The following is an 11,806-nucleotide window of genomic DNA, read 5'->3' as shown; positions in this document are numbered from 1 at the left end:
CTATGAGCTTCAATTAATTTTACATAAGTAACTTTAAAAATAATAACTTGAGTTTATGTGGTTTTTCATTTCATTTATTTACTCTTATTTACAGGAATTTCAATTGTTGACTGTTAACATAGATCAGATTCTTTCTTTTGTTTTTATTATTATTTAAAAGATATAAGAATAAAAACATTTTGTCTTCATATCTGGTGATATTTAATATCATTGATTGATAGCTCTTTATGTTAAGTACTAAATTAAAAATAGGAAAAAAATTATGTAACTGTTCAATAATAATTATAGGTGATATTTTATCACCAATATGTGGTTATTGTACTTAAAGACAAATTTTATAACTAAGAAATCCATCCTGTACTTTTTATATATTGCTATTGTGTGTCCTATTAGCTGTTATTATGTGTAATTAAAATGTGATTTACTATTTTTATTAATTTTTAGGCTTTTTACAGTGTATTTGTGTCTTTATAAGTCATTTTCAATTTTATTTTGTTTAGGTACACTTTCCTGTAGTATTTATTTGTTTATAGTTGTATTTTATTATGCATATCTCACTTATAAAAACAAAAGAACCAAATATTATGTTATTCAAAAAAAATTATAAATGGTTTTGTAAATTATTATTGATAAATATTGAATTCAAATTGTATTTTTTTTTAAGTATAAAAAAATATACATACATATCAAAATTATAAATTTTTATTTTTTTATTACAATTTTTTATAATTAGATATACTGCAAATCAGAAATGTAGCAAAATAAAACTGTACCATTGATATTGGGCGATTTGTGTTTAAAGATTATTAAATTTGTTATCAAATAGTTTGTTTGCATAAAAATATAATCTTTAAGTATACATGTTTAAAATTATGATATTTATTTTCTTTATACACACATAAATAAATACATCTTTTAAATTAGAACTATCATTCACTATATTTTATTTAATTTTTAATTTAATTCATTAATAATAGCTGCATTAAATACAAGAATATCTTTATTTTCATTATTATTAAATTAAAATGTTTGCCGACATGCAATTATTTCTAATATTATACTTATTTTTTTTTTATCTAATTCTATACTCATATTCATATTTTATATTTTACAAGGAATTATATTTATTATGTGCTAAATTTAAATGGTAATAAGAAGTCAGGTTTACGGGGCTATTTGAAAACTACTGACGTTTTTTATTTGTTCCTCGTGTAATATTTCTCTTTATTATTGATAATATTTTAATTATTTTATGATTTCGCCCTAGTTAAAATTTACTTATGCTACATAATATTCTAAAAATATCTTTTCTTATTTATTGTTATAAGTAATTATTGTATTTTTTTTTTTTATATAATACAATCACTGCATTTTATTTAATTTTAATTACAATTTATTGTACGATTTTGAAAGTTGTTATTATTTATTTATTTTTTACTAAAATATGTTCCTTAGTTCCTATACAAATTCCAATTGTAGATTTTTAAAATTCATATGTAAGTAACTGATACAGTTGTGTTGAATAAGTTTACAGTTTACGTATATTTAAATGTAGTTTTAGGCTATTGATTTTACTAAAACTGGACACTGATATTAAGTGATAATTGTGAGAAGTCATGATTCAATGAAATAAAATTTTAATCCTAATAAGTTTCAACTCAAATTATAAATGTAAGTTCTTACATTGTAATTATCAAGTTGTGTCAAGAAAACGTATGTTTCAATATGCGTGTGGTACTAAAAAACCTTCAAAAAAATCCCTTCAAAAATCTCTTATTCAGCAATTTCCGAAAAGGAATTGTATATATATTATAATTATATCAAAGATGTATATTAGCATTGATTAAATGTACATATAATAATATAATGAATACCTACCTAATCAATGATATAAGTGAAAATTACATTTGTCCTCTTAAAGTATGAATCATTAATTTGTATAAACATATAAGAATAATAGTCCTAATAGATAAAATATTGAATTCGAACTTAAATTACTTAAAAATTGAAGTTTTATCAAATGACACATGTTGAATTACTGAGAATTTTTTTTTAATTTACATATTGTACCTAACCTAATGAATTTGCTTGAATCATTATCAATTTATTTTATAACATTACCATACAGTATTATTATTACATTTTTAAATACTTGTAAAAGTACCTCCTTAATATCTAAATAACTATTACATAGCTGTACAATAATCTAATTAATATAATAATTTGAGATTTTGTATTGGGAGAATATTTTTTGTTTTTATTTTTAAATGTAAATTATTATTATTGTTATTTATATAGTACTCATTAATTTGGATAAGATAATGAAAGTTATAAAAATGTATTTATTAGTTTAAAACTGTGACGTTCAACCTTTTTGTAATATTATTTTCTTTAAACATGTTTAAATTTTAAACTAATGCCTAACATAGGCGGATATCCATTGAAGTTGGGGATTATGAAATTTATTTTTTTAAGGGTATGTATGAAACTTTGAACTGTTGCATTAATTTGTAGGAGAATTTTGTAAACTTTGGGGCATTAGCACAACTAGGGGAGAGGGCTTAGCCCCAAAAATAAATTAGATATTTGTTTTATAAAATTTAAATAAATAACTCGTCTATACTTTTATTTTCAGAAAAAAAATGTTTGTTTTTATTTATTATTAGTTTTATGTTTTATCTTTAGTTGTTTTATGGTTTGTGTTTGTCGATTTGTATTGGTTTAATATGACGATTTAATTTATTAGCCAACCTCTGTATCCATGCAGCTAATTTATTTTGTATTACCTATTTAAATTGGTGTAAGATTATCATTTATATAAGACCGGCAACACACGGGCATTATTTTACCGCGTAAACAAAATTTACTGATCGTTTTAATTCATGTAAAAACAAGCATTTATTTACGGCACGTTTATTTAGGTACCTACAATATTCACAATAACTGCTCGTTTACTCAGGGCCGTAGAAAGAAATATCACGGACCCCAGAGACAAATTAATTCATGCCCTTCTCACTCGAGGTATGAAACTTTCCACTGACATCCAGTGTCTTCTTTTAATTGCGCCACTACTTTGGGGGTTGATCCTACTAAGTCCCAACAATAGTACCTGAAATAATTCAATTTTTACAGATATAGTTTTCTAATGTACATTAATGAATTCAAAAATAATACCTAATTAGTATTTCTAGGTACAGAAAATGAATCGAAGTTCCGAATTATAAATCATTATTATTTTGAAAGAACATCTAAAGAATATTTTTCTTATTCATAAAGTATAATTAATACATATAGTTAAAATATATCTACATATTGAATAAAGTATTTAAATTCATCTTTATCATAATATTGGCTGTTGATTTATCAGCCATTGTTATGTACGGTGTGCTAAATTATCAAACAATATGAAACAAACTTTCAACATTTTTAGGGACTTAAATAATGTGCAATTACTACAATGCGATATTTACGGGGGAGAGATCACTTTTAACCCCTCCCCTATAAATTACGTGCCTGTCTACTAAATTGCTTTGAACTATGCGACTTGTTGAAATAATACCGATTGTATTTGTATGATTAATTCAGGTATGAGTCATATTTGAATTGTAAACAAAAAAAAAAAACATTGGTAATTGTATCTTGAAATGACTTAGTTATGGTTAATGTGGGAAAGTCGTACAACCAGTCATTATATTAAATAGGCATGTACACACATGCACTACAAAAATAAAATATTTTATTTCTTATAGATCGTTATTCAGTCGTTGCTCTGTACTTTGCAGCGGAGAATTTAAAAACAGCTTCCGGCTGCAGTACAGATTCAATATCTGCCACAAATGTAGGTACGTTTTAATGTTCTTCGATGGCGTTGGTTAGTGGATAAACTTAAACCAAAAAATCCACAATAATTCTTAATTTTTATACTTTCGTTGTATACGTTTACACTTACGCTCATATTTTTAAATAACTTTTGTCTATTAATATAACAGTTGTATCACAGAATAAGTGAAACTTTAAGTATTTATTGTATTCTGTAGTTTTTTTTTAATATATAGGGACTTACACAATAAGTATTACAATAACAGCAAAAATTGTAAATTTATTTGTTTTTTCTTTATGTGCTGCGCGTTTTTAAATAATTACTTTTTGATTTAATTAATTTCAATTATTGTAAAACACGATTCGCCAACTGCAATTATTATATGTACCCACCATTAAAGTATAATAATACATAAATACTGCCTAGGACTGTAGCGATGAGGAGGGTGAAACGTGCCTATATCCCGGATGCAATTCCTGGGAAAGCGCAAAAATGAAAAATTTGCATTTTATGTTAAAATTTGCAGCAGTTAATGTTGTATATTTTATTTAGATGAACTTCAACGCCTTTTATATTAATTGAAGTAATTGTTGAAGATAATTTCTAATAATTATAATATTTTTAAATTGAAAGTACAAAAGGGCGTGATATTTGTTTACTACAGTACTGTTACTGCCTACGTGATATACTGAAGAAAACAATTGAATTATTCAAGGTGGTATACCATATATACAATCATATTCGACGAACAAAAGCGTCATAACCTAAAGTAAATTCCAAGATCTGGTGGTACACCAAGTTAATGTGATGTTTTTGTTGTAATATTCTTGTTTTTTTTTTATATTATAAAATTAGTTTCAATGAAAATTTAAATGATTAAAAATCATTTTCTAAACGTCTGTCGATAGATAGATGCTTGGACATTGAAACTTATCATGAAAATACAATATATTTATCTATAAAAATTATGTACCTACCCAGTATCAGTGCTTGGAAAGTTTCTCTCCTCGCTTTGAAATAAGGTACATTGTTTATTCCTCAATCATTTTAAAATTTAATAGATATAATGAACACATTAACGTTTATTTCATCCATTAATGATATCACACCGATAAAGCCATCTTCATTGAGTCATCCGCATAGATGTATAATATAATATACGTTATATTATACGTCTATGGTCAGCCGGACTGACTAGAACGCATTTCTCCCAAGCATTGTCCAGTACTATAGTAATACGGTACGCAGTAATTTTATTCAGTCAATTATCAGGCCATAATAAAAGAAAATGATTCTAAGTTTTTGGTGTACCATTTGTAAAATTTAATTTGTCTTGACAATCATTTTGCCTATGAACATTATGGAATAGCGTATACTTTTTAAAATATAAATATATAGGAATAAAAGATGTCGAATTAATAATATAAAATTTATAGTAAGATTTCGAATCTTTTTTTTTTTTTTTATTAATGGTTAATTAGGAGCGTTGAAGTAAGATTAGTCTAAGGTAGCATGAATAATTTAAACTTTTTTTTTTACACAACAAACATTTAAATAGTTCATTTTTTTAGTTTTCTACTTGAATTTTATTTCATTCACTTTTATGACAATTATATCTTACTTATTTAGTAAAATTAAACCAAAAATAAATTATTTCATTATTAATGAGTTAGATTTAAATAATTAATATATGAAGTACTAAGTCGACATAGATTTGTTTTAATATTTTATCAACTTCCCGACTAAATATTTTTTTTTTTTTTTATTTTTTTTATTAGAAAATAAGGCTTCAACATCACAGGTTATTAGCCTAAATATTTTATTTATATTAAAAATTCAAATCACAATAATAGATAAAAATAATGATCACAATTGATAAAATATTTCATATCAAAATTCAGAATGGAACGAGTTGACGCGTGACCTTAGAGTTCTTGCCTATAATCGAGTGAACTGACGATAACGGTTATTATAAATACCATAACCATGGTATATACGAACTGTTATCTCTGCTGTATTCCTGAGTTCATTCTTTCCTGATTACAAGTTAGGTAATACTAAACTTCTTGACTTCATATTTTTTATTCTTCTTAATTCAATTGTCAACGATTAATCAACTAAGACGTGGTATCGAGTGTTGTACGTTTAATTTACATCCGTCAAACATTGTCATCGGAGATTTTGTCGGACTGCACTGAGACAACAGTTGGCGTGCATGGCTTTAGCCGCTATACAAACGTCTCCGACCATTGGAACTTCATCTCAGAATTCTGTAAGTACTCTTAAATATTTATTACTCGAAAAATTTTGAAAATAAAATGCAGCAGACGACGATCTATACTTTTTTCCTGATAGGAGATTTTTCGAAATCATTATTAGGTTTTAGTTTATATGATTATAAAGATTCTATGATCAAAAATTTTAGAAGATAAATGATATTCTTATTTCTAATTTTATATTCTTGTAAGTTCATAAATTATTTATATTGAAAATGTATACAATAATAATAATCTTATCAGCGAGAACTTTTTATTGAAAAAATCTTTATTAAAAATTAAGTATAAAATATATGTGTTAAATTATTCATTAATTTGTTATAAAAATACTGTTGCCCAATTGAAAATAATTTTTAATAAGTTATTTGTCCCGTTAGTTTTTTCTTTTTGTTGCTGCATAGTATTTTGATTGACTATTTTAACAGTAGATACTAATTTTAATAATACTAAATTTAGTTTTTTTTTTTCTTACAACTATTTATAAAAGATGAATTACCATTGCAGAATAAGTAAAAAAAAAAAAATATTTAAATATATATTCAATAAAAAGTTGTAAGAAAATTATTTTCATAGATATTATATTTTACTATAATAAATAACTCAGTTGGTTTATATATTTATATACTTATGTACCATTTTGGTATTAAAGTTGTCATATAACTTTTATTGTTTGATAAGTTTAAGAAATAACAAAAGTAATTATAATAGATAGACCAAATATGTAGATTTTATCCTTATCTTATTTATCCGTGCGTTTTTAATATTTGAAATGCTTTATATTTGTATATTATAGTTACTTAATAACATAGTTTATTTTTTTATTGTAGTATCAATAATTATAGTATTAGTAGGTACATATTTAGGAGTAAAAAAGATAATTAAGTTGAATCATCCAATTCATAAAATGTAGATTTATAAATAGTAAATACTATTGTTTATAGTTAAAAAAAAAAAAACATTAATGGGATTTTATAGTGTAACAGGTATGTAAACAAAGTTGACCTAGAATATTTAAATTACTAGAGTTCATTCAGTGTAACTGATTTTATGTTTACTTTGTTATAATTATAAACAAATTATCTGTAATTGTTTTGTTACATATCTTAAAGAAGTATAAAATGGATAGATTTTTATAAGTGATTTAGATATACTTCATAATAAAAATATTTCATAAAATATGTTACAGTTATGTATTTAAGTTTGAATTTTTTAATGTTTTTTTTTTTATCATATTTTATTTGTATATTATTAAAACAGTTTTACATTTAAATGTAAAAAATAACGATGATTATATAGTATAAATAGTATTAATTACTCATATAATATACGAGTTTATTAAAATATTATCTACATATTATTATCAAGATGATGTATATACGTTATGTTTATACACTATCCTCATAACGAAGATTTAATAATCACATGGAAATGTAATCATTATTTAATTGCAACTGAATGCTTATTTGATAATTAAATAATATTATGGTCTGTTGAATTTTATTATGTAGGATATTTTCAATATATTTTTTTTTAAAGTATAAACTCATTGAATATATTTTGTTTTCTTTGACACCAAAATTAGCTAAAAACAATTGGCACTTCTAATTTTTTTGTTGTAAGTGATTATTTCAAATAATTATTAATTTTGAAAATTACAGAAAAACCTTTCATCACCCAAGTCTAAATATTAGTAAATCATTCTAATAATATTATTTCTTTAATAAAAAATTAAATTTTATCTATGATCAATTTGATTTGAATGTTTTTTATAAATTTATTTAACTATTGCTTATTTTGAATTGAATGGACAGGGGACGTCGTAACAATTTCGGGATCATAGAGGCAGATCAAATGAAAAATTATTATTTTATATTATATTATTGAAAGTATAATTATTATTTCTGGGGAGGAGGTTAAATAAAGTGTGTATGTAGTACATTTGTGTCAACCATTTTTGATTCATCATTGACTTCAAATATATTTTCAATTGGTTAGGTTACTGAAAGTCCACTGAAAGTCCATTCTGGTGTTGCAGAGGTAGCAGATATTGTATATAAAAGTGAAATTATGTGTTCTACTTAATTCATAATAACTAATTATATCTAATCTTATATTAACTATAGCAAGTGTTAATATTGATAATACTTTTTACTACAATTAAAAGGTATAAAAATGAATTTTTTATTGAATTTCTGGTATAGAAAAAGCCAAATAGGCAGATAAGATCATGACAATTAAATTTTGATTTCTTTTAATTAATGGAAATAAATCCGAATTTTATTAAAATGCCGTGTTTTGTTGTGGTCATCCCCCCTCCCAAGACATTTTTCTCGTGGAGGCAGTTACCTCTGTTTCAATTCTGGCGTCCCTGGAATGAACATACATTATTCTAAGTGTTTAAACATTATATATTATAGTGTATTATAAAAATTATTTATTTTATATATATATATCTTTGTGTAGAGACCTGCAATTTGAATTGTTTTTTAATTAGTTTTTATTACATAAAAATATACATTTTTATAATGTTCAGATTTTTTTTAACTTAATTAGACAAATGCGCAGTACACCTTTTTTTCTTAAATGGTAACCACCTATTTTAACCACTAATTTTTTATGCATTTTGGTAGCTTTTTTCCAAGACCAAAATTAACCAAGTTATAGCAATTTAAAAAACAATGGTAAAATGCGCGGGTTTTTAATATTTTCACTATAATTCTGAAAATAATTGTTCTAGGTTTATTCAGACTTAATATTTTTACCTTTATTTATCAATGTGAGATTTACACGTGTTTATAATTTATAATATATGTATATATGTAATGAAAACCAACTAAAAAACAGAATTCAAATTGTAGGTCTCTACGCAAAGATATTGAGTGTTCTCAAATAGTGTTTGCACTATATATATGTTAATCATTATTATTTACATATATGATAATAGTTTTTATTTTAGATTCTGATTGAAGCATAGGACTTATGATTTTACAGTTATGTTTATTTTTTTCTATCAACACTTTTTTAGATAGAATTACTGTTCAAAAGATTCATCTAGCAATTTTTAGATTTGAAATCTGTCTGCGACGGTATTTATTTTACCAAAATCGCAAAAATTAAAGTCTTTGTTTGTTATGTCTAAATCTAGAAAATATGTTTTTAAAGAAGATTAATCAGATAAACCTTTATTTATTTTTATATTTATTATTTCTAAAGATAAATAAAATATTTTGTAGATTTTTGAGTGCTTTCTCTTGGTTAATAATACATGTATATTTTTATTTATTATAGTTTACTTTAAAAGTGTTTTAACTTAAACAATTATTAATAAAATATAGTTATTATTTAACAATACTATGATAATATTATAATCATAAATAGCTTTCATAAGATCAAAATTTAATATTTTTCAAACTTTATTTCTAAATTCATTATTTTCGATACAAAATATAAGTAAATATTTTATATGCAAACAATACATACATTAAACACGTGTTCATTGTGTATTTATATTATTAACTGTTTAAAATAATCTATTTTTTTTCATTTAATTTTATTCATCTTACGAATTATTGCTTTTTTTTTTATTAAAAATCGATTCATCGTGTCGGTTCTTTGTTTCCTTTTGGCATCGTCAATGAGGACAATTTTCCGGATAATTCATGATTTACACGGCGATAATCGTGACTGCGACCGGTTAGTATTGTCTAACGATATTTTCGTGTAAACCGTGATAATATGGATTTCTTAAACAAATTTGACGATAAAAGAACAAAAAAAAATTATTGAAATCGGTAAAATTTAGACGCTTTGTAAGAATATCCATCCATCGGTATTGCAGCAAAGAAATAGAAACGGATCAAGTGCTTTGGTACTATCGGATGCGATGTGTTGACGAAATATCGACTACGATATCGGCATTGCAGCGTAGTTTGGTACTGACAAAGCACTACGGTGGCGGCACAGTGGCGGTGTCGGCTTGAACGAACCCGCGAGTTCCCCCCCCCCACCGAGCGAACGCTAGCAAACGGTAGTCAGTCAGTCAGTCGTCTGTGTGACCGCCGTTGCTCGTGGTACGTGTTTGGTGTCGTTCCTTGTGCGCTCTGCGACATCTTTCTGCGCCGACCACGTGTGGTGGCCAACGATAACGTAAGCAAATTTCGCAGGGACCGTATGACGTTTGGATTTTAATAATATTAGTTATTGTCAATCGCGTTAAGACCGTTGTCTTCCCACGGCACTGCCCGAAGTGATCACTATGAACCCGTCTTCTACTACATGTTTCATCGTTGTCGACGTCCTCCTTCACCGTCGCCGTCGCCGCAACCGTCTTCGACCGAATTGTTGAACACGTAACCCGACGAGTACTGAATAATATCATTGTAGCGTTGCCTCGACGGATTTCGTGTGGATTTAAAGTGTGCGCGGAGGGAGATCAATTTCAATATCGTCGTTTTACCAATCCCGGTGTTATGATGTTATACGTGTTACCACCGCAGACGACCGCGGGTCCACCGTCGCCTTGGACTACGATTCTTTGCGACGGCGATGGCCAGCAAGAGTCAGCGACGGTGACGGTGGCCAACGGTGGCCGGTTGACATATAAACGAAACGCCAGCAACAACAGACGCGTCAAAGCGTGGTTGAATGCCGTGCAGAAGAACAACCGTCCGCCACCGCCCAGAAAACCCAGGGTGGATGCCGTCGTTGCGGCTGGTCCCGAGGTACTTACTTTACACTATTTGGTTTTATCGACAGTCAGTCCCTTTTCTTCCATGTACGCTTGAGGTTCTCTCGACGTCCATCACTGGTTCGGCTGTGAAATATGTTTGGCCGCAGCAATGTATTGTTTCTTATTATAATACACTGCTCGATGATATCATTTTATTTTGATTATCCTAAGGATACCAGTTTAAAATGTACTTTCATGACCCGTTTTACTGCACATATTAAAGTTTTTCTGATTTCAATTATGATCGTTTCATAATTTTATCAATATATTCGTGTGGAGAAAAAAATTATAAGTCACGTGCATTTTTTACTACGTTGTAATAATAATTTGATTTACAAAAGAATCGAATAAATTAAAAATTAATTTTTCAACGATGGAATTACATTTTAAGTGTTACTGCTTATTAATTTAAAACTATTTTTTAACAAAAATTATTTATATAGTTAATTGTTGAAATTATCGATGGTACAATTTCAAACATTTTTATGTGATTAGTGTATGTTAATAATTTAATACATTTTTTAATAATTATGATTTTGTCAGTAAACCTCATTAACTGTTATATATTTTTATATATTTTATATATGTATATTTTTATAGGTACTCCTTGTTGAAAGTCATCTATTTTGTCTTATTTACTATTCTTAATAATTAAATAGACGTCATCCACACTACATATTTACATCATTAAGCACATGTTTAAAAATTATTGAAATTAATGTAATCTGTAGATTTATGCCAACATATATAATAGAATTCTATTTTTCTGTTCAAAGGTCAATTATGTTTTACTGTTGCATTAGTTGATAAAATATTGCTTTATGTATGAACATCTAATTACCTATTAATAATTTTAAATCATTGACGCCGTGAGGAGAGTAAAAGGGGATACACTTCCACCACTTGACTCTTCAAAAATAAAAGAAAGGATAGATACTATTATAACTGATAACTTATTATTATAACTGATTTTTTAATAAT

At 26.2% G+C, this 11,806-nt stretch overlaps 1 protein-coding gene across 2 annotated transcripts in view; it reads left to right on the top strand.

The window, feature by feature from the left end:
• Positions 1–5,855: 5,855 nt before the first annotated feature.
• LOC112688429 (protein phosphatase Slingshot) overlaps positions 5,856–11,806 on the top strand; it is a 52,180-nt gene continuing 46,229 nt past the window's right edge. Inside the window, exon 1 of one of the 2 annotated variants that reach the window (XM_025561599.1) lies at positions 5,856–6,092. In XM_025561599.1, the coding sequence (XP_025417384.1) occupies positions 6,036–6,092 (57 nt within the window). In that variant the 5' untranslated portion in view covers positions 5,856–6,035. Of the gene's footprint in view, positions 6,093–10,127; positions 10,818–11,806 lie in introns of those variants that run through there. The other variant, XM_025561598.1, reaches the window with a different exon arrangement.

This window comes from Sipha flava, unplaced genomic scaffold (assembly GCF_003268045.1).
Source record: "Sipha flava isolate LNK unplaced genomic scaffold, YSA_version1 38_pilon_pilon, whole genome shotgun sequence".
NCBI classification, from domain to species: domain Eukaryota; kingdom Metazoa; phylum Arthropoda; class Insecta; order Hemiptera; family Aphididae; genus Sipha; species Sipha flava.
This window is presented reverse-complemented; position numbering and strand designations above follow the sequence as displayed.